The 27,887-nt window shown below is 46.9% G+C and overlaps 2 protein-coding genes across 3 annotated transcripts; one reads left to right on the top strand and one right to left on the bottom strand.

Annotated features, from left to right (window-relative positions):
* Window positions 1–12,402: 12,402 nt before the first annotated feature.
* Window positions 12,403–17,267, top strand: LOC125530922 (65-kDa microtubule-associated protein 6). Its single transcript, XM_048695336.2, has 12 exons — window positions 12,403–12,981; window positions 13,834–14,037; window positions 14,315–14,572; window positions 14,874–15,089; window positions 15,175–15,330; window positions 15,424–15,583; window positions 15,672–15,823; window positions 15,979–16,066; window positions 16,136–16,209; window positions 16,291–16,365; window positions 16,452–16,794; window positions 16,897–17,267. Exons 1-11 carry the CDS (start codon window positions 12,931–12,933, stop codon window positions 16,785–16,787), a joined length of 1,770 nt encoding a protein of 589 aa, XP_048551293.1. The 5' UTR covers window positions 12,403–12,930; the 3' UTR covers window positions 16,788–16,794; window positions 16,897–17,267.
* Window positions 17,268–18,106: 839 nt separating this feature from the next.
* On the bottom strand, window positions 18,107–20,515 carry LOC125530924 (uncharacterized). 2 transcript variants are annotated; one of them, XM_048695337.2, is made up of 6 exons: window positions 20,221–20,513; window positions 20,054–20,121; window positions 19,795–19,955; window positions 19,630–19,711; window positions 18,824–18,944; window positions 18,107–18,424 (listed from the first exon to the last, which is right to left on the bottom strand). In XM_048695337.2, exons 1-5 carry the CDS (start codon window positions 20,258–20,260, stop codon window positions 18,831–18,833), a joined length of 465 nt encoding a protein of 154 aa, XP_048551294.1. In that variant the 5' UTR covers window positions 20,261–20,513; the 3' UTR covers window positions 18,107–18,424; window positions 18,824–18,830. The 2 variants fall into 2 exon arrangements, with proteins under 2 accessions (XP_048551294.1, XP_087382468.1); XM_087526342.1 differs by having other exon boundaries at window positions 20,054–20,515.
* Between the last annotated feature and the right edge of the window lie 7,372 nt (window positions 20,516–27,887).

Below are 27,887 nucleotides of genomic sequence, written 5' to 3'. Positions count from 1 at the left end.
GGACATGGCCTTGTGGTAGGGCATCATTGCCTTGAGGAATTTGCGCTTGATCCAATTGTCATCCGTATCCTTGCTCCCGTGATCTCGTAGTGAGACCGCGAGTTTGGTTACTCTCCGATAAAGCTCACGAGGTTCTTCATCTTCTTTCATAGCAAACTCATCGGCCTCATCTTGCACCACTTCATAGTTGGAGCATTGAATGCTTGCGCTTCCCCGGTAGAGAGAGACAACACAATGCCATGCATCTTTGGCCAAGGCGAAAGGACGAAGATGAGGTAGGTCTTCGGGTGGAATTGCATCTTGAATGATGAAGAGAGCATTCTCATTGAATTGATTATCCGCGGCTTCTCGAGGAGTGAAGTTGCTTGGATCATGCGGATAGAAACCTTCTTCAATGATTCTCCAAAGGTTAGTGTTCACATGATTTAAATGACGTTTAAAGCGGTTAACCCAAGAATCAAAGTCCTCATTTTTCACAATCTTAGGGGGAGGACCGGCATGATTCAAATGAGTAGAAGGAACCGGTCCACCATAAACAAGTGGTGGTTCCACATGACCAAATATGTCGGTGCCATTTTTACCACTAGAAGGAGCCTTTTCACTACTAGCTTCCCCCTTGTCGGGGATAGCATCCGTCACCTTGTCGGTGGGGTCACCCACTTTCAACGGTGCGGTGGATAGTTTAAGTCCCTCAAGAAATTTAGTAAACATGCTTTCCACCTCGGTCGTCATGGAGGTTTTCAATGTCTCCAAAGCCACATTGAACTCCTCACGAGAGACCGAGGTTCCCCCATCGCCCGTAGACGAGGTCGGATTCACACCGGAGTGTCCCTCCACACCGTCTACGGTATCAACCATACTCTTTGGACGGTAAAGTCCTTAATAAAGAGACGAGGCTCTGATACCAATTGAAAGGATCGATATGGTTGACTAGAGGGGGGGGTGAATAGGCAACTACCAATTTTTAACTTTTCTTTATCAAATTAAACTTTGCATCAAAGAAGGTTGTCTAGATCTGCAACTAGGTGAGCAACCTATATGATGCAATAACAACAAGCATACAAGCAAGCAAGAGAAGTAACACTAAAGAGCTTGCACAAGTAAAGGTAAGAGATAACCAAGAGTGGATCCGGTGAAGACGAGGATGTGTTACCGAAGTTCCTTTCTTTTAAGGGGAAGTACGTCTCCGTTAGAGCGGTGTGGAGGCACAATGCTCCCCAAGAAGCCACTAGGGCCACCGTATTCTCCTCACGCCCTCACACAATGCGAGATGCCATGATTTCACTATTGGTGCCCTTGAAGGCGGCGACCGAACCTTTACAAACAAGGTTGGGGCAATCTCCACAACTTAATCGGAGGCTCCCAACAAAACCACGAAGCTTCACCACAATGGACTATGGCTCCGTGGCGACCTCAACCGTCTAGGGTACTCAAACACCCAAGAGTAACAAGATCCGCTAGGGATGAGTGGGGGAATCAAAAATCCCTTGGTGGAAGTGTAGATCGGGGCCTTCTCAACCACTCCCGAGCAAATCAACAAGTTTGATTGGCTAGAGAGATAGATCGGGCGAAAATGGAGCTTGGAGCATTTAATGGAGCTTGAGCATTAATGGAGCTTGAGGGGGAAGAGGTAAGTCAAAGGAGAAGAAGGGGACCCCCTTTTATAGTGGGGGCAACAAACCAACCGTTGCCCCACCAACCAGCCCCGCACAGAGCGGTACTACCGCTGAGAGGGGGCGGTACTACCGCTAGCCCAGCGGTACTGCCGCTCCAGCCAGCGGTACTACCGTGCAGAGAAGACTAGTAGGGAATTGGACCCAGCGCGGTACTACCGCGGTGGTAAGGGCGGTACTACCGCTCCTGAAATGGTACTACCGCCTCTACAACCACAACTAGTGCCACAAAACCCGACACGAGAAAAAGGGCCCTCGAGTCGAGGTGGTAGGAGCCAGACAGCCCAGCGGTACTACTGCAGCGGGGTCACGGGCGGTACTACCGCTGCGGAGCGGTACTGCCGCTTGTGACCCTTCGGCTGTACTACCGCTGGGACACAGAAGAGAGAGGATCTCTCCATAGAGGCTGAGGACGAGGCGGTGGTGCCAGGCACCCCAGCGGTACTACTGTTGTGGAGTCATGGGCGGTACTACCGCTGCGGAGCGGTACTGCCGCTTGTGGCTCCTCAGCGGTACTACCGCTGGGTTGCGCGGTACTACCGCTGGAACCCAGACAAGACATAGAAAAGAGGAGAGATCTCTTCTAAGAAGTGGAGGAGCTCGGAGGGTGAGAAGCTGATGTGTATGTGTTGATTCCACCCATGCAATACCCCAGCGGACCCCCTCTTGATAGTACGGTGCCCTCTACGCAACTAGTCCACCGAGAGAGAAACGAAAAAGCTACACCGTCTTGAATGACACTCCGACGGGAAGAAAACGTCTCGTGCCAAGGATGAATCTGTGAACTACTCAAAGAACATGATTAGTCCACAAACATGTTGTCATCAATCACCAAAACTACCTTGAGAGAGATATGCCTCAACAGGGGGGCCTTTAGTGCCTACACTTTAGCGCCGGTTACCAAACCGGCACTAAAGGGCCTTATGAACCGGTGCTATTGCCCGGTTCTGCACTAGTGCTTTTACCCGTGGACCGCCAGTTCATCGATTCGATTGTCGGTTTTTTAAGCAATAAAATAATATATATATATATATATATATATCAATAAATACACCAGTCAATAGATAAAAATTGTGATATCAGAGGTGACCGTCGGGCAACTTGGTCCTCCTGCTCGGATGCTCTTGGTCTAGACTTTGAAATGGAGGGAGGCAATCAGAGGGAAGCCTGGTCGATTTGACTGGAGAGGAGAGAGGTCGAAGTTGTACGCACTAGTCGGACCAGGTGGCGGCATCCCCCCTCCCAAACCGTCAATAGAGGTGGTGCAGATGGTGGGACGCGAGAGTGGCAGTGTGAACTGGTGGCCTGGTGCTGCCGCGCGGAGCGATGAGGGAGAAGCGACATCACCATGCCATGGCGCCAAGCAAGGGTTGCGCCGGCGGGGCCGCCGGCACCAATAGGGTTTGTCCGTGTATAAAATCGAGAGAAATGCTCCCAAAATTGTTGAAACCGTATTAAAAGAGGTGTTTTCTTCCTTTTTTCGATCCTACCTCCAGCTTGTTCACACGAAAACAAGTTGATTGAGAGGCTTTTTTGAAAACGACATCAAACCAATCAGTTTTCTATGAACCACCCGATTCATCAGTTTTGGGAAGAACGGACGGTTCGACCTGTTTTTCCGGTTCGATTGCTCGAATGGTCCGTGTTGGGGAACGTAGTAGAAATTCAAAATTTTCCTACGTGTCACCAAGATCTATCTATGGAGAAACCAGCAACGAGGGGAAGGAGAGTGCATCTACATACCCTTGTAGATTGCTATGCGGAAGCGTTCAAGAGAACGGGGTTGAAGGAGTCGTACTCGTCGTGATCCAAATCATCAGAGATCCGAGTGCCGAACGGACGGCACCTCCGCGTTCAACACACGTACAGCCCGGTGACGTCTCCCATGCCTTGATCCAGCAAGGAGAGAGGGAGAGGTTGAGGAAGACTCCATCCAGCAGCAGCACAACGGCATGGTGGTGGTGGAGGAGTGTGGTACTCCAGTAGGGCTTCTCCAAGCACCGCAAGAGACGAGGAGGAGAGAGGTAGGGCTGCGCCAGGGAGAGATCAAATCGTGTGTCTTGGGCAGCCCAAAACCCCCACTATTTATAGGAGAAGGGGAGGAGGGTGCGCCCCCTCTAGGGTTCCCACCCCTAGGGGGCGGCAGCCCTAGATGGGATGGAGGGGGGCGGCCAAGAGGGGGAGAGGGGGCGCGCCCTAGGGTGGGCCTTAGGCCCATCTACGCCTAGGGTTTCCCCCTTCTCCTCCTAGCTGCGCCTTGGGCCTTGTGGGAGGCGCACCAGCCCACTCAGGGGCTGGTCCCTTCCCACTCTTGGCCCATGCAAGCCTCCGGGGCTGGTGACCCCACTTGGTGGATCCCCGGGACCCTCCCGGTGGTCCCGGTACGTTACCGATAAAACCCGAAACTTTTCCGGTGACCAAAACAGGACTTCCCATATATAAATATTTACCTCCGGACCATTCCGGAACTCCTCGTGACGTCCGGGATCTCATCCGGGACTCCGAACAACATTCGGTAACCACATACAAACTTCCTATATAACCCTAGCATCATCGAACCTTAAGTGTGTAGACCCTACGGGTTCGGGAACCATGCAGACATGACCGAGACGTTCTCCGGTCAATAACCAACAGCGGGATCTGGATATCCATGTTGGTTCCCATATGTTCCACGATGATCTCATCGGATGAACCACGATGTCGAGGATTCGATCAATCCCGTATTCAATTCCCTTTGTCTAGCGGTATTGTACTTGCCCGAGATTCGATCGTCGGTATCCCGATACCTTGTTCAATCTCGTTACTGGCAAGTCTCTTTACTCGTTCCGTAACACATCATCCCGTGATCAACTCCTTGATCACATTGTGCACATTATGATGATGTCCTACCGAGTGGGCCCAGAGATACCTCTCCGTTTACATGGAGTGACAAATCCCAGTCTCGATTCGTGCCAACCCAACAGACACTTTCGGAGATACCTGTAGTGTACCTTTATAGCCACCCAGTTATGTTGTGACGTTTGGCACACCCAAAGTATTCCTACGGTATCCGGGAGTTGCACAATCTCATGGTCTAAGGAAATGATACTTGACATTAGAAAATCTTTAGCATACGAACTACACGATCTTTGTGCTAGGCTTAGGATTGGGTCTTGTCCATCACATCATTCTCCTAATGATGTGATCCCGTTATCAACGACATCCAATGTCCATGGTCAGGAAACCGTAACCATCTATTGATCAATGAGCTAGTCAACTAGAGGCTTACTAGGGACATGGTGTTGTCTATGTATCCACACATGTATCTGAGTTTCCTATCAATACAATTCTAGCATGGATAATAAACGATTATCATGAACAAGGAAATATAATAATAACTAATTTATTATTGCCTCTAGGGCATATTTCCAACAGTCCGCACTTAAAAAACTGCTTGGATCGCCGGTTTCGGTTTTTCCCGGTTCGACCACCGGTCTGGTCCAGTTTGTTTAAAATTATGCATGCCATGTATACTTCGCGCGTCCGTAGCGCTAATAACAGGCCAGTCAACGGTGGATAGCCTGCGGAAGAGGTCACTCAACCGCATTGGTACCGCATCCCTGGGAGTACGTACCCAGATGGGAGGTTTTAGTCCAGATGTGGGAGAAGCGACATCGCCATGCCATGGCGCCAAGCAAGGGTTGCATAATTTTAGCGCGGTACCAACCGCATTGGTACCGCGCGGAGCAATGTGGGAGAAGCGACATCGCCATGCCATGGCGCCAAGCAAGGGTTGCGCCGGCAGGGGCGCCGGCACCAATAGGATTTGTCCGTGTATAAAATCGAGAGAAATGCTCCTAAAATTGTTGGAATCGTATTAAAAGAAGGGTTTTCTTTCTTTTTCGATCTTACCTCCAGCTTGTTCGTGCAAAAACAAGTTGATTGAGGGGCTTTTCTGGAAACGACATCAAACCGGTCGGTTTTCCATGAACCACCCTACTCATCGGTTTTGGGAAGAACCGACGGTTCGACCGGTTTTTTGGTTCGATTGCTCGAACGGTCCGCACTTAAAAAAACTTCTTGGATCACTGGTTTCGGTTTTTCCCGGTCCGACGACTACCGATCCGGTTCAGTTTTTTAAACTATGCATGCCATGTGTCCGTAGCGCTAATAACAGGCCAGTCAACGGTGGATAGCCTGCGGAAGAGGTCACTCAACCGCATTGGTACCATGCATCCCAGGGAGTACGTACCCGGATGGGAGGTTTTAGTCCAGATGATGATTAGCCAATCAAGCTTAAGGTTGGCGCCTGCGATACATACCTGTCTGTACGTAGCAGCACACGTGAACACACCTCACGTACATACTGATACACGTCCGTCTATCCATCTACTCTTGCCCGCCGCTTGCGTCGTGCGTCTGTCCGTGTCAGGTCCCTACACGCTCTCCACAAAGCAGAGCGCACGTACGGTTGAGCGGTCACATCCGGGCGGGCGATGGACGACGGGTGCCGCCGGGTCCCGGGAAAGTACCGGGCAGCTCCGCCTCCCTTTCCCGGCCACTCTCCGACCCGACCTACTACCACAGTACGTCCATTGCCACCATGGGAAGGTACGCGGTACGCACGTACTACCAGCCGCGGCATGCAAAGGATAATTCCCCGTGCGGCGGCAGCGGGAAGCAGCTGTATTTCGTTTCGGAGATGAGGGACAGGCAGAGGCCGCGGGCGATCCGGCAACGGCTGGCTTCCCCGTGCCTGCTGCCGCACGGCGACACGCCCCGCCCCGTGCGGATCTCTTCCCCGATCCCTACCCTGCATGCACTGCAGCGCACTCGTGCGATCGCCAGCCACGGTGAACAGTCGGCGTCGGTAAAGCTAGCTGGCTGCTCCAGCTCCGCCAGCGCCGCCGGATGTTACTTTGGCGCGCCGACCTGGTTTCCCCCGCTCGCCGACGTCGACGGGCAAGTGTGCAACAGCTGGCTCTGCCGGGCCCCGCTGTACGGTGACGCGATGTCACCGGAGCCGCCGCTTTCCTTTGCCGTGTGCATGGGCATCTGCGAGCTGGGCACCGCGCCCGATCGATCGGCCAAGAGAATTCTTGATTTGCTGCTGCTTTTGGATTTTGATTGCTATGAATAAGACGCGCCAGCTCAAAGTATTCTTCAAGCCGGTACAGTGCAGCGGGATTGTCAGTACGTTCGCAGGACATAATCATGGAAGCATCACCTTTGTGGCCGAAGGGATGCTTTGCTCCCCACCTAGAAGCCGATCGTCGGCCGGAGGTTCTAGCCGATGTGCCTGCATTTTGTAGAAAAGTAAGGGAGCATAACTAACTGTTTTTTGCGGAGAAGGGAGTGTAACTAACTAACTATAAATGTATACACATTTATAAAGTTCGATTTATTAAAAAATTTATACGCACTACATTTTGGAATGAAAGAAGTACTGTCGAATATTAGTTTAGAATAGCCTCAAGAACAAATTAACTTTTGTGCTTTTTCTTTCCCCTCTCGCAAGGCGACTAGAGAGAGCATTCTTCCCTTCGATCTCCGTCGACGAGCAAATGGATTCGCCTCCCCTCCGCCTGCCGCTCCGGTGCCAGTGGTGGGGAGGATATTCCTGGTGTCTCAGCTTAGATAGGTAGTGTTTTAGTTCTCGCAAGGGCGGTACTTGGACGGATGGTGGTACTTCTTCTTCGAGTCAGTCTTCCAGGCTCCGATCCTCCTCAAGTTGTTCATCGGGACGGATTAGATGAAGCTCCAGCGTAGGTTTCCGCCAGCTCCTCGGAGCGGCGAGGTTAGGATTTCTCGTCGTGCAACGGCGAGATTTGGTGTCAGGTTCTTCAGATCGATCCAAGGATTCAATGGCGATGACTCTGGCTTCCGAACACTGGTCCTTAGGAGCACGTGCACGAAGACTACCCAGCTGTCATCGACAAGGTCAGGCTGGCTCCGGTATGGGAGCAGTGATAGCGTTGTGTCTCAGCTTGTTCTGGCGGCGGCAATGGTCGTTCGGTTGTCCATGGACCTCGATGTAGTTTTTTATTATGTTTGAGATGCTTTTATACTTTCGGTGAATCTTTATAAAGATTTGATATTTTCTCAAAAAAGAATATTAGTTTAGAAATAGTTATTGTTCACAATTTACCTTTTTTGCAAAAAAAGACCATGTCTATTACAAAATTTGTCACAAGTATAAAATGCCTCAAACATAATAAAAATTTACATAGAGGTCCTTGGACCACCAAACGACCCCCGCTGCCGCCAGAACGAGCCATCGACGCGTCGCCATCGCTCCCCTGCTGAAGCCATTCTGACCTTGTCGATGACAGTTATGAAGTCTTTGTACACGTGCCTCTGAGGAACAACCCCTGAAGTTATAATTGTCGCCACTGAACCCTTAAAAATCAATCTTGAACTGCCTGGCACCAGATCTCGCCGTCGCGTATGCACCAGGAAAAAAAACTCTAACCTCATTGTTTTCAAGGAGACAAATGGGAATCTACGCCAGAGTTCAGTCAACTCCATCCTAACCGATGAACTCGAAAAGGATCAGAACTTAGACTAGCCATAGTGGGAGTAACTTCAGCAGTAACATCGAGTCCAATTCAGCAAATTTGCTTATGTGGCAATGAATTAATGAAGAGAGAGATAGTTACAGTAACTTAGATAGTTACCATAACATCACATGTCCCAAAGCAATATGAGTCTATCCTTATGTTTGCATGTTACCACATTTATGTTACTATGTAACATAGTCTAGAGATATGTGTATGTTACTAATGTATGTTACTTTTCATAAAACGCCGCCTCTACAAGGACCGTTCTATCAGCTCACTGCCGCGTGCAACTTGCGTGCTATTGTTCCATCGGCTGGCTGCTGCGTGCTAGGTGCAACCTGCGCGCTGTGGGAAGAGGACGAAAATGAAGCCCGGGACTAGTCGACGCGAGCCCCGCCGGTAATCTATCCGGATGTGAGGGTTCATGTCTGTTGCTGTGCCTTTGTCCTTGATTCTTTCATGTACCCTTTTTTTATTTCTTTTCCGGATCTGAAACACACCGGCAGTTAAAACGGCAGGTGTTACACCGTGGAGAGCGCAGAGAGCAGCCGGAAAATTAGGACGCCGATAACTGTTATACGTGTGGACGTTAAAAAATCTGCTCATACGTTATGTGTGGTGTTTAAAAGGACCAGTCTACACATTTATATGTGGGCAAAACAATTAACGTCCACACATCTCTTTTTTTTCTCACGATCCCTCTTACACGCGTGCGTGTGGGCGAAATAGATAACGCCCACACGCCCGGTACGTCAGGCCTCGTATCTCATGGTCCCACATGCCTCACGTGACACTTTACCGCTCGCCCTGCAGTTGCCATGGGCCGGACCCTCGTCCATGTTCGTTTAAGTGCAGTTGCCATGTCGCTGAACTACGGTTGCTATGTCGGACAACTACAATTGCCATGTTTGCTCAACTGCAGTTGCCATCTCAGGTCAAAGTTTCAGATTGCCATTTTTTGAACAGCTACAGCTGTTGCCATGTGTGGTCTGGTCTACTGCAGTTGCCATGGTTTCAAAACTTTAGAAGTTGCCATCTACTAACACTAGGCAGTTGCCATGTAGTGCTACAAAAAAAGGCATGGCAAAAAACATGTTCGGGTAAAAGAGAGAGTTGACATGTGCTCACAAGCACGCTAGGGCAGTTGCCATTTAAAAAGAAAAAGTTATCATCTGCTTACGTGCACGCTGGGCAGTTTGCCATGTACCATGCAAAACATATAGCAACTGACATGTTCGGGTAAAAAAAAAAGAGTTGCCATCTGCTTGCAATCATACTAGGGCAGTTGCCATGTACACTGCAAAACGCATGGCAACTGACAACTTGGGTGTGAGAGAGAAGGCGGGTGTGTGGGCGAGATGGAAAACACCCACACACCAACCCTTGTGCGTGACTGAAAAACTGATGTGTGGGCGAACTGCTAAACGCCCACACATCGGCCCCTCCGTGTGATAAAACGGATGTGTGGGCAACCTCTCTCACACACCACACACGCGAATTGTCCTACGTGGCATATAAAATCAGCTAATTCGTGCAGAAGTTACTGGACAATGATGGAGACGTGTTGACGAGTTGGCTAACGCCCACACGCGTGGGCGTTAACATTTTTGCAAAATTAAGCACCGGCTACGTGGCTCAGATCAGGCGATCAAACTGTATGGATATTAGCGAATCATACGTCCCGTCCAAAGCGGCCATGCACCAACAGCCCTCCATCTCAATCATTCACCGGAAACCCGAGAAAACTAGTGGCAATGATGATCTTCTTGCGTCCTGCCCCGTCGAAGACTAGCTGGTACTACGGCTATAAATATGCAGCGCCGGTACGAGCTGGCAGCTGCAGTACAGTACATGAGAATCCCATATATTCTTTCCGTTCACGAATAAGTGTACTTCTAGCCTTTGTTCTAAGTTAAAGTTTTAAAATTTTAACCAAATATATACAAAAGAGTAGTAATATATATGACATAAAATTGATATATTATGAAATTACAATTCAAAATGAATCTAGTGATACTAATTTAGTGTCATAAATGCTGCTACTTTTCCTATAAAATTGATAAACTTTGACTTAAGACAAAAGCTAGAAGTACACTTATTCATGGACGAAAGGAGTAGGAGGACTAGTATTATCTCCCCTGATCAAAGGTACATATGTACGTGTTGATGATAAGTCTTCGCAGTATGGTCCATGGACTGGCACTATAAGGTGGTAATCATTCGCCACCCACTCGTGTGCAAACTTGATCCCCGGATGATTACGGCAGGCATGAAGCCAATGATTTCCTTGCAGATAAGCTCAGGCAGACAGAGCCACAGTTCACAAAGTGCGTGCAGTGACATGTGGCTCCGTGGGCATGAGACACCGTTCTTTAGTTCAGATCACGGTCGGCTCCCCCCTGATTTCGCGCGAGCTATAGGCAACAACGTAGGGAGGGCATCTTGTTGTTGGCTCCAAATTAGCATCTGTCCGGCCTTTAATTATGCCGTCCTAATTCACTAATTTGGGCTCATTTCGCGCCTTCCGCTTTACTGTCAGTGGAGATTAGCTCGCTCAAATTCTAGCCGCAGGGACCCATCTGGAGCACGAAGCCTACCTCTACTTGGACTTGGATATCTGGATGGTCTCAGATAGATAATTTAAGAGCACAAATCAACGGTGGGCATAGCTCTGCTTCAGCTAAAACAATGCAGTACGTATACTACTAGGACTATGGCACTGAAAGGTAGAGAGGAAACCCCGACAGTATGATGCGCCGATCTGCATGTTTATAGAATAAGATAGGATAACATAATATGCACGTCAGCAGCACGTATCGCAATACGGGCATGCAGATGCAGCGGAGGACGAGGCCATGACACAGCGCGATGAAGCTCAAGCTCTGGGGTCACTGTGGAGTTCGGTCGGGCGTCCACTTCAGCGTCCCTTGCTCCCATCGCTTGACAACGTCTAATCAATTCCTTGGCCGGCCCCAATCATTTACTACGACGCAGACCGCACGGCTGATTAACTTGCCGCACCTAATTAATCAGGCACGCACAAGCTAGCTAGCTCCCACAAAAGGCTGCACATACGCCAATGAACACAACCTAATCAGACGGATGCATGCGTGGCTTGAGGAGGATCAGCATGTTTGACCTCAGTTTGCCGGATGAATCAGGAAGGGTTTTGACTCCACATGGTTCAACAACCCAGCCCGGAGGTAGCACGATAGTGACCTCGGTTTGTCCGTGGGTTAACCGGGGTGTAACTTTCAGAAGTATAATTCTTAGCCTTCTACTCCCTCTGTCTCAAAATGTTAGACGTTTTTCGACACTATCAGAGGGAGTATTATTTTGACAGTAACTCGTTCCAAGTTCAGAATAAGCAGCATTATGTAAATTAGAGTCTACTCTCTACAGAATAAGTTGCACTACGTGATTCCCAGTTCAGAAGCCCGACAATGGCCGGCTCGACGATCCGCCATTCCGGGGGAATTTTGCGGGATGAAACAGTGGATCTCTTCTCTCCCACCCTGATCGGACGTGCGGATCGGAGTACCGGTTGGTTGGCTCGACGTACTACCTTTTGTTAGGTCGGGGGAGGATCGTGGAGGCCTTTCTTTTCGGACCGGCCGCTTTGCACGCCCCAAAGATGGCAAGAACCGGCCCGGGCTTGATCATTCGGACGAAGAGCAGCAAGCATCGCATGATCCCGACATAAAACAAAGAGGGCGCGTGCAGTTAATGGCGCGAGGGTGCATGTTCCAGTTCAGGTACCCTGTGGGCAGGACGGTCAGGTGGATACGGTGAGCTTCCTTGCCACTTCATGGCCTCCTTGGCAGCTCACGACAAGGGTAGGGGAGATCGAGCTGCAGTACCAGTACAAGCATAGCCGGAACCACCTCACTCGGTTAAAAGTGACTATCTAATATACTAGTACTCCTTTAATGATCTAAACGATCTTATATTAGTTTACAGAGGAGGTACTATATGGCGATTGCCTGTGATAATTTGGCGGGGTACGGTGCAGTAACAACCTTTTGTTGGGTTTCAAAAAAAAAAACCTTTTGTTGGTTCTCTGTATGAAAGTATTTGGCACCAGCTAGACTCAATTCATTTCAGCTTGAACAAAATTCCGAGGGAATCTTCCGTGCGCAGCCGCACACCATTGCGACGCCATTAAATAAAAGGAAAGACAAAGGCCACCCTCCATTGCCTCTCCCCTCTCCGCTGGCCTCTGCTCACTCCCAACCTCCCCAAAGTCCCAAACAAACAAACAAACCACCCTCCCTATAAGCAACTGGCAAAAACCCAACCAGCCTAAAAAGGTCCCAAATTCTCATGCACCCTCGCCCTTCTCCTCCGCTCTCCTTTCCCTTCCATCGCTTCGATCAGCAGAAGGGGAGGCAGACACAGTCTAGCTTCTAAGCTCGCCAGGAAAAGAGCTTAGCTTCCATTGATCCCAAAGGGCTTCTGGCATTTGGTGCCTGTGCTTTTTCTCCTCTTCTTTTCCTAATCCCAAGGAGGGGAGAGGAGGACGAGGCTAAACAAAAAGCTCAGGCGCCGCTTTGGCTAATGGCCTAGCTAGCTGCTCAGGGCGGCGCAGCTGGAGTGCTGGACGGACGGCCGGCCTAGGGGTGGATAAGAGCCTGAGACTTTGCTACCAGCCTTTCCTCGCCTCCTTGTCTCCTCTTTGAGCCGCTCCTTTGGCGGTGTCCTCTGCTTGGTTCCATTCCATGGTGGGCATGGAGGGCACCGGCTGTGGCGCTTTGCTCAGAGAGCTCCAGGTACTCGCTGCTCACCTTCGATTCGTGCCACTGCTAGCAGTATTGAGTGAAGTAGAGCTCCGTTCTCTGAAAACAAATTATGCTTCGTAGCGTTTTGCCGCCTTCTTTCTTTGCTATCTTCTCTCGGTGAATTTGTTCTCGCTGTCTGCGCCTGTGTTAACCCAATTCGTATGCTTCACTTCAGAAGAAAACTTCAGCTTTCATCTCCTCTAGTAATAGGTGAAAAATCATTGTTGCAACTGTACTGTGTTTGAGTGTCCTCTGTGATTTGAGAGACTAGAGAATCGGGTGTTATTGTATTTCATTTTGACATGGAACGAGGGTTGAGTGTTATTGGGGTTACACGGGCTGCGGAAAAGTCACAACTTTTTATTCGAGTATTGCGTAACAGCGTGAGCGAGTATTCCTTGTGTAGTAAGTAGTTGTTGTCTTCTTTTTTCTTGGTGGTGAGCTGCGCGGCAGGTGAACTGCATGCCTCAGGGCAGTGTGGCTTTATGGCGGAAGCTTCTCTCTTTTGTCACCTTTCTGGTTCTTCACCACCTCAAAAAAGCTTTTCCTTGATTCTATTCGGCTTAGTGCGCCAGGCAGTTGAGGTGGGACAAATTTATCTCTTTTTTTTCCTCTCAACTAACACTCTGTTTTTCACCTGTAATGCCATCATTTCGTTATGGCTTTTACTGCAAATAAAATATCTTCAACACTTATTAAGATGCCCAGGGGAGTGCATGAATCAGGCAATAGTAATGATCAAAATGCATTCTTGATTCTATTGCCTTGGCCTTGCATTTATTTGGCCATGCATAAGGTTGAAGCACCATTACTCATGCATGCCCTGTTGTTTCTGGCACTCAGCAAATCTGGGCAGAGGTAGGGGAAAGCGAGGGTGAGAAGAGCAAGGTCTTGTCAGAGATAGAGAGGGAGTGCTTGGAGGTGTACCGCAGGAAGGTGGACGATGCCAATCGGACCAGGGTCCAGCTGCACCAATCTGTGGCCACCAAGGAAGCTGAGGTTGCATTGCTAATGGCTACTCTAGGGGAGCACAAGCTGTATCTCAAGGTATGCATACTAATCATCATGATGATGACGCACTAATTGGGTTGGTTGTCTGTTGGCTTCCAGAGTGGTTGCTTGGTTCCCTTGAGATGATGGAATCTGGCTGTTGTTGGTAACATGCATGATTCAAGTTGTGGATTGCTACTAAATAGGACTTGTTGATGCCTGTTTGCTTTTTTGTCAAAAGTAGCTACTGGCTTATAGTAAATCTCTAGGCAGCACCACCTTAATTTAATATTTTTACTAGGATGTTTTTGTTAATTTCTTGGCACTTGCGCAGAAAGACAAGGGCTACCTGTCGCTCAAGGAACAACTCGCCACTGTCGTCCCTGTACTCGACGACCTGAAATGCAAGAAAGAAGAAAGGATCAAGCAGTACTACGATATTCGATCACAGATTGAGAAGATACGCTCCGAGTTAAGTGAGCGTAGTGATAAGGGTGATCATGTAAACAGTCCAGCTGATGATGAACATGATTTATCGACAAGGAAGCTTAATAGCTACCAAGCGCAACTTAGTGCTCTTCAGAAAGATAAGGTAAACCGTCATGAATAAGCTAGCTAATCTGAAACCTTCAGTTGCCTTTCAGAATATTTTGTTTCTTGCAGTACTTGTGAATAAATAGAACTGGCAGCTGCTAAGGAATGCGTGAGTATTCAGCAATGGTTCAACTCAGAAAAAAAATGCCTTCCTAGATTTTGCGGTATATAGTTTCTATAAAGTGATAAGATGATCCATGTAATGTGTATCAACTGTCTAGGGCCGCAGGTCATCTAATTTAAGTTACTTTAGGATTGAGTGTTGACTGGCAATGTTTTCTTGTTTGCAATATTTTCAGTCTGATAGACTTCACAAAGTTCTGAAATATGTAAATGAAGTGCATTCTTTATGTGGAGTCCTTGGAATTGATTTCGCAAAGACCGTAAACGGAATTCATCCCAGTCTACATCAGAATGGTGTTGAGCAGTCCAGAAACATCAGCAATGGCACACTGGAAGGCCTTGCTAGCACAATATCAAATCTTAAAGCAGAGAGAAAATCTAGAATCGATAAGGTACTCTCAAGGTTCCTTTCTTCTCGGTGTTTTGTTATATGAGTTCTGTGTAATAATACATTCTCAAGCAATCGATTGCCTATAGATGAGAGAGACAATGGAGTCATTATGTCACCTCTGGAAGTTAATGGACTCTTCTGAAGAGGAGAAGAGACAATTCAGCAAAGTAATCAGCATTCTCATATCACCAGAAGAGGGAATCACATCCGCTGGTGTTCTTTCCCAGGAAACAATCGAGAAGGTTTTACCAGTTCGCCTTTGTTTTTTCTTCAGTACGCTGTTTGTTGCTTATCTTAATCATTTTTTACAATTTCGGTGTTGATTTCTTATGCAGATGGAAGCTGAGGTTGAGAGGTTGACAGAACTTAAAACCAACAGATTGAAAGAAATTGTCACAAAGAGAAGGGCCGAATTAGAAGATATATGCAAGAATGCACACATACAACCTGATCTCAGCACAGCCCCTGAGCAAACTAACGCCCTGATTGATTCTGGTTGTACATTATGCATCTTGCTCAAGTACTATCTTGACCAGTGGTTGTTTTCTTACAATTGTGACTCTCTTGCCCCTGTTCCATTCAGGTACTATTGACCCTTCTGAGCTCCTGGCGAATATCGAGTCACAAATATTGAAAGCAAAAGAAGAGTCACTAAGTCGAAAAGATATTATGGACAGGATAAATAAATGGATTGCTGCCTGCGATGAAGAGGCTTGGCTTGAAGAATATAACCAGGTAGTTTCAAGCCCATTTGCTTTGGAATTACAATGCTCAAATTCTGAGCATAGCATGTGCACTTGTTGCACGGACTAACCTGCCCCCGCATGCCTTTTCTAGATAATTCTGAGGTTCCCTAAATCATGAAAAATGACACCAAAGCTCTTTTGCAGGACTCGAAGAGGTATAGTTCTGGAAGGGGTGCTCATGTAAACCTTAGAAGGGCGGAAAAGGCACGAATTTTGGTCACTAAAATTCCAGGTAGGTTTTGATGCTGGAGACTATCGTGTATTTCAGTTTAGTTCAACGAATGACCGATATCTTTCTCAGCTATGATGGACAACCTGATAAACCGTACCTTCGCTTGGGAAAATGCAAGAAATAAGCCATTCTTATATGATGGGGTATGTCCACAATCTGATCAGTAGGGTAAGCATTTATCGTTTGTTTCTTTAATTAATTGACTCGTATATATGATTTGACAGGGACGACTAGTATCTGTTCTAGAAGAGTACAGACTTAACAGAAAAGAAAAGGAGGAGGAAAAACGGCGATACCGGGTTAGTGATTGTTTATCAAATCACCATTATTGGCTGAAAAATAATATGGCATATTCTGGTCTGAACATCACTTTTTTTATTTGCAGGATCAGAAGAAATTGGAGAGCATCCTGCTTGCAGAGAAAGAAGCGATTTTTGGCTCCAAACCAAGCCCAAAGAGAGCGAGCAGCTTAACCAGAAAGACAAATGGGTACCGTTCAAATGGAAGCAGTAATGGACTAATGACCCCAACACCTCGCCGATCATCCCTAGGCAGTTCCACCCCTGAGCTTTCGACACCCAGATCATATACTAGTCGCTATAATAGATACTTTGGTGATTCAAGGCGGCTATCCGTATCACAACTGAACTTCGGCGATGATTCACTATCGACATTTACATCAATTAGTGGTTCTGAACCAGAATCCCCTTCTATCGGATAATTTCCTGGTACTATCTCAATCTCTTCATGCATTTTTTCTAACAACAATCTTCAAGCATATTTGTTACCGATGATGGTTAAACAATGTGTTATGTTAATTATTTTGGCAGGTCAATCTATTGGGTCAATTGCCAAGTACTTAGCATTGTAAATGGACCAGTGTGCTATGAAGTTTTTGCATTTGTGTGTACATTACTGATGCCATGTATTTAGCTATAGCTAGTATTGTTGACTAGTAAGCACTGGGTTGGTTGACTTGATTTCGGGTTTGAAATTGATGTTTCGAGCTGATGGCTCTTTTAGACAATTAGGTGAAATATGTAGTGAGTGGTTTAGGGGTAATCACTTGTACCATATCAAATGTCATAATTTATGTGACTGGCTTGTGTGTTGCAACCTTGCAGAAATAGTTTGAAATATTTGTACGGATGTAACATATCATACTTCTGCAGTAGTTTCTAGTTCTTTCTCTTGTGCAATATGCATGTGAATTTCAGTACCCTTATTTTAGAAAAGGCAGAGTCCATGCCATAAAATGCATCTGTACTTCTCCCTCCGACCATCCTGTGCTTCTCAATTCTGCTTGGATGTATATAACATTATAACTGAATGGTGCTTGTGAATACAGACATTAAAGATATGCTCTTTCGGACAACATGACAGAAGCAAATTGATTAGATGAGAACTAGGAATAATCATCACAGTGCATCAGATTCTTTGTCATGTGTGGTCCCATCCCATGAGTTGTGTCAATCGAGCAGTGCATTTTTATCGCTATTATAAACATGAACCGCATGGTGCAGCCTGTGATTCAGATTTCAGGGCAACCCCAGTTGATATGATGCAACAAAATATGTGATGAGAGATAACCTGGAGGAAGATGAATGCCAGCTGCTCGCTCTGGTGAGGACCTGAGCGCTTCGTCACTGGCAAAACTCGATCTCCTCCATCTTCGTCTCCTCATTTCTCCAAGGATCTGCATTCACTATGGAACTGTATAGAGGAAATGGTTATGTAGTTTCATATCCATTAGACAGAAAGTCCAAATTCAGAACCATGACACCGATAACTGCCAGACAGATGCTTGCCTGCAGCCAAACATTTTATATCGGTGCTCTGCGCACTTTAAACGTATGACGAATCAGGGAGATTTTTCTGAAAAAAAAATGGATCAGGGTGCAATCAGTTCTTCTAATACAAATTGGCAGATGCATGAGAACGAAAAGGCCGTGATTGCCTCAGTACATATCTCAGTTACATTTCAGCATCTAAGAAATGCAAATTTCTTCAGATCTCAGAATATGGACCGACACAATTACAAGAAATAGAGAACAGTTCTTAACGTAACAAGTTGGGATTCACACTGGTGGTCTAGATAAGAGTTTGAATTACAGAATTAGGGGCAAATGAATAACTCTGTCTTCTTTCCTTTCTCAACCAAATAGAAATAATTAGCATTTAACTACCATAGCAAGCAATTGCATAAATACATTATACATTCGCGACAAACAAATGTCAGTTGCAGAGCATTCCTTTCGATTCTCTCAACACTCAGGATAACATGGTATACTGGGACATTAACCACCTTCCCACCGCCGGTCTGTATAGCATCATCTGCTCCTTCATAATTTGCCAGGTCTGCATGGTATACAAGCAACAACAAGAGATTGAATTGCTGCCGTAGTGCTGTTTCTATCTCGCTCTGCTAAATCAGAGTTATATAATAAACATATACATGCTGATCAAAGAATAACTTGTCAGCCAACTTGACAGCATGACAGATGGTATCGCCCAGTTCATTGATCGATATGGTCCTTACAAATTAATACAGCATCGGGCATTCACATTTGCTATTACTCTCACAATTTAATAGCACGAAGGGACTCGAGGGAGGAGCATGTTGTTAGTTGATAATAGCATTCTGACATATCCCAAAAATAATTACATCCTTTATATGAGGAACAATGCATCTGCATTCTGAGGCTAAATGCACAATGGACTAGGAAGTTGTAAAAATAAAAGGGACAAGTAGCATACCAGTAAACTACGCAGATTTCCGAAGTAGCCAGGACAAAATGTATGAAAGGGCAGCATCAACGGAAGACAAGGCAACAATGAACACCGCAACGAGTATGAGAGTAAGTGCTGCCGTCCTCAACTGCCAATGACAATGATTTAATTAAACATAGAACGGTTTCCAAAGTAGCGATGCCATCAATGATGTAGCAACTTAAAAATCTTAACGGACTAAAAGCAGCAAGACATCAAATAATATGGTGTGCTAACAAACTGACCAACAACTAAAATACTAAACAGCAAGGAGCTACTCTAGCATTTAGGATGTATGCATATGATACTAGAAGTCTAGAAGATTCATAGAGAACGAACATTGGACAAAATGAAAGGAATCATGATAAGGGCATAATTTAGTACTACTTTATTGAACATAAATACCCCCTCCGTTCCAAAATAGATGACCCAACTTTATAGTACTAACTTTAGTATAAAGTTGGGTCATCTATTTTGGAACGGAGGGAGTACCTTTTAACTCCTGTTGGTTCAACCTATAAGGTTCAGAGTTTATCTACGCAAACTCGTCGAGGATGAACTATGCACACTGCAATCTTAAAACCAACCTACTGCATCACTCTAAATCATGTGTTAGAATTTAGAACACATCCTGAAACATATAGCAAACTCAACATATCCTCACAGGTTCACATTCCTTAACCGGTAAGCTGATAGGGCCACAAGGTAATATAGATTGCACTGTTAAGAATATATGAAAACAGAACCTGAATAACACCGACCTAAGAAATAAACTACAAATGCAAGTGCCATACCGTATTGCGGAAGCCCGGCCATTCGAGGTGCTTCAATTGCCCTGGCTGCTCAGCCAAGAAAACCACCAAGTTCCTCACACTCCTGATAACAGAGGGCAATTCTAGTTCATCTCATCGTCGAACAGCACAAACAGGGGGGAGCAAGTCAGCAAGATCTGTACTTACACAGCGAATTCTCTAACCACCGCAAGCCACAGCGGCTCATCATCATCAAACCGGTACTGGCTGGCGCGAAGTCCCTGACGCCCATTGCCCGACGCCGCAGCACATTTCGGCCGTCTGGCCGAAGCGAATCGGCCAAGAAGACATGGTTGCAGCTCCGCAACCTGTAAGCGCAAACCATGTATATATAGCACTAGCATAGTAACCAGAAGAAGAAGAATAGAACAAGGGAATATGATTCTGGCGCCATTGAAATTACGACCTTGAGTAGTGGAGGCCTCGTTAGGCCGCTGGGTCGAGTGGGTCTGCACCACGGAAGCGGAGACGGGCCTGGAAACGAAGGAAACCGCGGGCGGAAAGTGAGGATCTGGCTAGGAAAAGGAGATAAGCACGGACATGGCGTCAGTAGGCGCGGCGAGCGGTTGGGACCTGCGGCGAGGGGCAGCGCGCTCGCGGCCAATCCAGACATCCTCCCCGAATTTCTCGACGCGTGGAGCTTGGGCGGAAGAGAGGGTTGGGGTTTCAGGAGCTGCGGTGGGGGATGAGAAAAGCCTCCGCCGCTGCGCGCGGCACGCGCTCTCGCCTCCCGGCGATGAACGCCACTGAGCCAGGCGGCGCTCGCGCGGTCCTTTTCCGGTTCGGCGCTGCGAGGTTCTCCGGCGTCGCGTGGGCGTAGAGAGACGGCGGTGGGGGTGGTCCGGCCGCCCTGCTGTTACTGGGCCGTGTGCTGGAAACGAACCAAAGCGTTGGGAGGCCCGTAGTGCCACGGCGGCCCGCTTTTCCTAGAACTTGCTCAGCTTGTGGCCCATGATAGTGCCACGGCGGCCCGTTTTCACAGTCTCGGGAGGCCGTAGCGGGTCGATTTGTATCTGGAATTTGGTCCAATTTGACATTCGATTGTGGATGCAGAGTTTTTTTTACTACAAGGTTTCATATTAAAAAACCTACCACATATGCCCCTGCGTTGCAACGGGAGAAGTGATTGATATGTCCATCAAAACGTATATCAATGCGGCACGACAACATCCGGACGGTGCCACCTGACGGCAGCAGGGATACACACGTCAAGGTTGAAATCTACTCCCGTCTTTGTTGTGGTTATCTCACGAAAGTCTTAAACTGAATTACTAACGCAAGATTGGTGGACTTCAAAAGGCTGTTCATGAGGATCAATTTCAGTCTCCATTGACTACGTTCACGTTTATCCAAAGGTACTTGCTTGACTTGCAGATTTTAAATACTGAAACCCCAAGGCAGAGACTAAGTGCGGCTTCTCACAATCCCAAGTGGATTGCCCCATCAGCTGGGAGAGTTAAAGTGCATGTGGATGCTGCCGTCGGTAGAAAAGGCGACCGGGGGGCTGTGGCAGTTATATGCCGGAATGAATCGGGTGCTTATTTGGGTGCTTCTGCAATATCTTTTCAAGAGATGGTAGACCCGGAAGTACTTGAAGCTTTAGCAGGGTTGGAGGCGTTATCTTTAGCAGCAGATTTGGGTTGCCAGAGAGTTGTGGTCGCTACTGATTGCATGGCAACAATCACACATCTGAGTTGTGATTATAAAGGACCTTCAGCAGCAACTATCAAAGACATCAGGGGAAGAATGCTTGATTTTGCATTGGTGGATTTCATCCATGAGAAGCGGGAGTTGAATCTGGAAGCTCATAAATTATCTAAAGCATCAAATACTTTAGCTTTTGGCCGCCATGTTTGGCTTTCTGTTTTACTTTTACCAGACATCATTTGTATCCCTAAACTTATTCCTAGCTAGTTTAAGTTGCTTGACCACTAAAAAAAAAGATTGGTGGACTTCAAAAGGATTAATTCATTAATTATAAGGTCTCCCCCTCATAGCAACAACCCTGAAATCTAGTCTTACTCACAAACCCGCTTAATTTATATTGACGCAGCCATCCATGTAAATCCAACAATTTTATTTATTTAGAGACAATCAGCCATGCTAGCCCAAATCCATTTAATTCCTTTGCTCCCTCTGTTCCATGGTTCTTGAAGTGGCTTTTCGATTTCCACACGATTTACAAATGTATATAAATTGATGTATTTCTTGCAAAGAGTCAATGTGGGATTTTTTAATTAAATAATAAACCTATTTTTAGCACAAGCACATGTTAGATCAGCTGATTGGGACCTTTGGGGTTGTGAGTTCCAATCCCACAAAGCACAAATATTTTTCGCTACTCCTTAGTCTGCAGAAAAAAAAGTTGCAATGCAGGCCCTCCTAACATATTTTATTCAACATATCTAGCCAATTTAAATGTGTCAAACACACACACACACACACACACACACACACACACACACTCGCTACTCCTTAATCTGTAGATAAAAGCTGCATTGTAGGGCCTTATAACATACTTTATTTAACATATGTAGTCAATTTAAATAAGGTATAAAACATTTAATATTCCATAGCAATTAATTAGGTTAAAAAAGTCTATGCCTTAAAAAGAATTCTATATTAGTTAACAAGAATGACTAATAGCACGGTTGGAAAATAAGCTTTTTCTGGTCAAATTGCATATATAAATTATTTTAATTCGATTTACGGTTGTAAAATTATAGCAAGATCATTTTAGAATATTCTCTGTAAATAATAAAGACCGGGACCCTAAACGGGCTGAAAACAGTGTGAACTGGGCCTACTGCAGCTGAACGCGGAATACTAACTAACGCCCTGGTGCACGCGACAGTGGCTACAGAAGTTGAGCCGAAGCCCAAAAGATAGAAAGAAAGAAGAAGGACTTAACACCGGACCGCAGATTATTTTAAAAAAACACCAGTGGGCTTTTTATAAAACGTATGACGGCGCGTGGGCAGAAACACTCCGTACTTTATTAGTAGGTATAGATACGAAAATGCTCTTTAGAGCTCGGGCTTCATGGAGCCCGAGTTTGACCTGATAAAAATTCAAACTTTCACGTTTCAAATTTTTTTGAAAAAAATTACACACATACTTAGAGACATAAAGCATATGTGTGTAAATTTTCAGGACGAAACACCTTAAAATGAGTGCTACACAAAAAAAAAACAAATCTGAGGCTTTTTAGTAGATGCATTATTCATCCTCAAAGTCCATGAATTTGTCTTTTTTGCACAGATCGCATTTTAGGGTATTTCATCCTCAAATTTTACATACATACACATAACATCCTTGTTTACTTGTATGATTTTTTTTCAGATTTTTTTGAAATTGAAAAGTGCGAATTTTGATTTTTTCAAAAAATCCGGTCTCCATGGAGACCGAGCTCCAAAACGCCCTACTCGTATAGATATAGATATAGTACATCATAGATGTAGGAGCTCACATACATGCACATACACTCAGAACGCACGCATGCACATTCTACTTCTAGGAGTACCTTTGAGACTGGGATGTTTTTCTTTTTGCAAGGGTGTATTAATTTTTTTTTAGGACAACAGTAGGTCCTTACTGTATATTTTTTTATTGCTTTTCAGGGTAGTCTGTTTCGTGTGTGGAGAATTTCATGGAAGTTAGGCTGTATAAAGAGAGAAAAAGAAAAGCTTCCCTAAAAAAAAGAGCTAATACAGGGCCCCTGGTGATGTGCACAACAAAGGAAGCAAGTCAAATGAATGCGTCCACCCAGGTCTGCAGGCGACTTCATGTTTTTTACTCCAAGTCATATAACTAACCATTGTTAAGATTTCAGGGTATGTTTTCCCTTTTATAAGAAAACCAGCAACTTACAACTCGCCACCACTCTGACACTCACAAGTCACACCACTGGACTCATCCGAATTCCTCTAAAAGAACGTATTCAGCAAAAGTTAAAAATCAAGAAGTCACCACAGAGGAACAGGCTCGTTATTGACCGGCTGTGTACCAATGCAAAACATTCAGTCTTTGACAGGTCAGAGTACCATCTCCACAAAGGCACAAAGCAGTGTGCAACACGCGAGCTCCGGAATGCAACGTACCGTACCCGGTAACCTCGGATCGATGATGGAGCCCGTGCCACTAATCACCGTAGCCCCACTGAAGCTCCGTGCAACTCCAGCCCCATCACACATGCGCGTTCATGATTTTGCTGCTGTTGACCAGAATACAGAGTCACAGACAAAACCGAAAGGACCGACAGGAGAAGTAAATGGTCGCCAGTAAATTGACATAGTAGTACTGTGTGTACCCCAGGGACCTCACGCACGCACGTACGGTCCAAATGGATCCAGAACTTAAGAACATTCAAGTTTCTGTTTGCGAGAGCGCAGCGCTTATCTGTATTAGCAGTCCTTTCATCATGCCCAACAAACAACATGGAGTACGAACGCACAGGCAGCCCTTCACCAGGCCTCGTCGCCGCCACCAGCTCCCTGGTTATCAGGGGTTCGCCGTGCTTCACCTCTTGGTCAGAGTCGTCGTCTAGGGTTTCCTCTTCCTCCCACGCCATGGAGCCAGCAGCACAGCTCGAAAAAAGTGGACAGCTGCGCCCTCTACTCCGCCGCCGGGGAGGCCCTTGCTGTGCTGAGGAGCCGCGGCGGGGGCATCACAGTCCGCGGCCACCGAGCGCAACGCTGGGATCACGAACGGCTAGTGGCATGGAACGGGCGGTCGAGATGCACGCACTTGGCCCGTCCCTGGCTTTGATTGCAGCAGTGCAGTGCGGTGCAGTACAGCACAGTAGTACTCGTACCACAGAGAGAGAGAGAGAGAGAGAGAGAGAGAGAGAGAGAGAGAGAGAGAGAGAGAGAGAGAGCAGGCAGACACATTCAGAATTTGTGACATGCAGTGGCCACCCATCAATGGCTGGCTTTGATCCTGGCACGCACGTCCAAAAGCCGAGGACTTGCGTACAGGCGACATAGAGTAGAGACAAGCCATCCAAAGGCCCCTGCCCTGAAACCAATGCGCTGCCGCTGCACGAGCCCCGAATTCATTGCGGTATCTGATGCGGTACAACTACCGATCCATTCACCCGTCCATCCATCATCGGTGGTGACCTGACCTGACCTGACGCCAGGATGAAACCCGCACCGCACGGGAGCTAAAGCCCATGCCCATTATATATTTCATTGCTGAAAATGAAGCTGTTTAGCCAGCCCATTGTTAGTATATTGCCGCTCCCAGTTCACGCACTCCATTTTCTTACTACCTCTGCTGCATGGAGATGGACGAGCGCCGATCAAGTATCAGCTCAGTGCGACAGTGTCTGAGCTTCACACGACGTGCATAGCATGCGCCTAAATCAATGTAACGTATCCACGCCGGAGCGCCACTGTGCATGCACAGGGCGCGTGCGTACATTCGCGGTATGCCGCTCCACATGCAGCATTCGCGGCTACGTACGTACGCACGCGCGCGCGCGCTAGCCTCCATGCACGCACGCTGTCGCACGCGCGCGCCGAAATTTCTTCGATCCGGCTGCGCTGCATCTGCATGCCTCCCCTCCATCCATGGCTTCGCGCCATATAGCCTTTCTTAGCTTTATAGCTTAGCTTCTGCTGCATTGGCATGCATCTACACAAGCCACAGGCAACACGACTCGCTTCCGCTTCCGCTTCCGCAGACATGTACGTAGGTTTAGGTAGCTAGCTAGCTGGGTAGCCTGCTGCCTGAATTGTACCGTTCACCTCTTGGTCAGGGTGTCTCCCCCCCCCCTTCTCTCTCTCTCTCTCTCTCTCTCTCTCTCTCTCTCTCTCTCTCTCTCTCTCTCTCTCTCTCTCTCTTCCTCTGGAGCTGGTGCATTCATGCAGGCAGGAGCAGTAATGTGACTTTCTGCATAGCTTTCAGTGCTACGAGATGGTGCAGAGACCAGCCACCAGAGGCTACTTGATGATGATGATCTAGCCAGCCGGCCCGAGACAGACAAGGGGAGCTAGACCAGGCCATGGTGGCGCTGAAACCCACGCGGGCGTCCGCATCTGCTTCCATGCCCGCCATTTACTACCCCCTCTACAGAGTCGTTTCATCATTTCACCCCCTGAGACATCGACATAATGCAGGCGGGGGGAAGAGAGAGGAGAGGGCGAGCCGTGCTGCACTGCTGCGTGTGTGTTTGTGCGTGTTGTTTTGGACTACTAGTGCCGTCGCTGAGCTGCTGCTGCCACAGTGCTGGCCTGTGGGAGGTTTTCAAATTTTATCTCTAGTGGGGGCTCTTCCCTTCACACTTCTTTCAGTGCCCAGCACCAGCAGCAGTTCACTGTCCCCCGAGATTCTTCCACTCGGTTCCCCGCTTTCGATACCGACCCTGCCTGCATGGTTCCATTCCCACCCGTCAAACCGGCCACAATACCTGATTACTCCACCCTCTTACTAATATGGTGTGGCGATCATCCGGCGGCAGCAAAAACGGTTGAGGGAACTATATAAATAGTGAAGATCATGTGACGTACGGATGAAGATAATTTCTCTATGAGTTTGTGGGTACGGATGATGATTATATATAGTGGTAGTATCTCTTATTGGTTTCGAAGCCGAACATGGCTTGACCCGTGCGGCAAGTCTCCCATGATCCGGACCTCCTGATATTTTTTTCAGTAAAAGAGAGACATTCCTCTTCGACTTCATATAACAAAAGAGTGAAGTGCATTGTAGGTCCCTGAACTACTTCACGGGTGTCATGTAGGTTCTCAAACTATGAAACTCAGCATCCAAATCCTCAAAGTGCAGTAAGTGTGTCACCCAGGTCCAAACTTTGTCTGACCGACCCCCCCCCCCCCCCCCCCCCCCCCCCGACCGGCCAACTGGCGCCGTTGATCCATGACACGTCGGACCAGGGCCCGCAAGGTAACAAACCGGTGAAGGAAATATGCAAATAAATTCAAATTCATAAACTTTTAAAAAATGTTAGCGTTGTTTGTGATGAAAAGAAAATATTTGCGTCGTTCGCGAATATGGAAGAAAATGTTCGCGGACATTCATACACTTTAATGACTCTAAACAAATGTTCGTGAATATGAAAAAAAATGTTCATGACTTTAAAAAAATGTTCGCGTCATTCGCGCATATGGAAAAAATGTTCGCGAACATTTTTCCATATTTGCAAACGGCGTGAATATTTTTTTGAAGTCGTGAACATTTTTTCCATATTGTCGAACATTTGTTTAAAGTCGTGAAAGTATTTGAATGTTCGTGAACATTTTTTCCATATTAGCGAATGACGCAAACATTTTTTTAAAATCATGAACATTCTTTCCATATTCATGAACATTTTTTAAAGTCGTTAAAGTATGTGAAAGTTCACAAACATTCCTTCCATATTCGCGAACGGCACGAACATTTTTTAAAAGTTCATGAATTTGAATTTCTTTGCATATTTCCATCACCAACTGTTACCTTGCAGGCCCCTGCCCCGATGTGTCATGGGTTAACGGCGCCAGCTAGCCGGCCAGGAGGGGTCGGACAGATTTTGGACCTGAGTGCCACACTTACTACACTTCGAGGACCTGAATGCCGATTTTCATAGTTTGAGGACCTACGTAACATTGCTTAAATAGTTCAGGACCTACAATGCACTTCATTCTACAAAAAAACCATATGATCTTAGACAAGCAATCAACCCCAGACTCCAACCAAACTCAAAAGCAACATTCACGTCACAACCAAGTTTACATCACCATGATATAACGATCCACAGTGCAGGACTAGGATCCTCAAGATGAAGTTTGTTTCTCAACAAGAGAAGTATGACCTCACTTCTTTCAAGGGAACACAAGTTCAAGATGATCTTCCACTACAAGACCACAAGCTAAAAGGCAAGGACAAACTTCAAGAAGAGATTGATTCATTTGACGAAGCTCCTAAGACCATGGTCAAGTGGGTTCCCAAGACTACATCAACTTCTACTTCATCAAGTACGACTACAACTCCAAGGATTCTCATCAAGTTGATGTGGATCCCAAAGAAGCAGAACTAGAGAGTTCGTGAGGGTGACTCCGCCAACATACACTGGAACAACGAGGTGCTATACAAACGGTTTTTAACACTTTTCCGTGACGGCGTTTGGAACCGTCGCCAAGTGAGTGACTGTGATAGGGGGGGGGGGGGGTCCTTCCCACACGACCCTGCCTTGATGCATACAGTTGTCCCTACTCGTTTGTGCTCGCATTGCCATCGCAGTC

Source organism: Triticum urartu, chromosome 5A (genome assembly GCF_056163025.1).
Source record: "Triticum urartu cultivar PI428250 chromosome 5A, HENAU_Tu73, whole genome shotgun sequence".
In the NCBI taxonomy this organism is placed as follows: Eukaryota; Viridiplantae; Streptophyta; class Magnoliopsida; order Poales; family Poaceae; genus Triticum; species Triticum urartu.
The sequence above is the reverse complement of the archived record's forward strand: the minus strand, read 5'-3'. Positions and strand labels throughout refer to the sequence as shown.

Bases quoted from the DNA above. Each gene is read 5' to 3' on its own strand.
- LOC125530922 (XM_048695336.2), top strand. From the start codon at position 12,931: ATGGTGGGCATGGAGGGCACCGGCTGTGGCGCTTTGCTCAGAGAGCTC. The intron at 15,824-15,978 runs GTAGTTTCAAGC...GCTCTTTTGCAG, and splicing joins GGCTTGAAGAATATAACCAG to GACTCGAAGAGGTATAGTTC. The intron at 16,210-16,290 runs GTATGTCCACAA...ATGATTTGACAG, and splicing joins AGCCATTCTTATATGATGGG to GGACGACTAGTATCTGTTCT.
- LOC125530924 (XM_087526342.1), bottom strand. From the start codon at position 20,260: ATGTCTGGATTGGCCGCGAGCGCGCTGCCCCTCGCCGCAGGTCCCAAC. The intron at 19,956-20,053 runs GTCGTAATTTCA...TTGCGCTTACAG, and splicing joins CGAGGCCTCCACTACTCAAG to GTTGCGGAGCTGCAACCATG. The intron at 18,945-19,629 runs GTATGGCACTTG...TGTCATTGGCAG, and splicing joins GGCCGGGCTTCCGCAATACG to TTGAGGACGGCAGCACTTAC.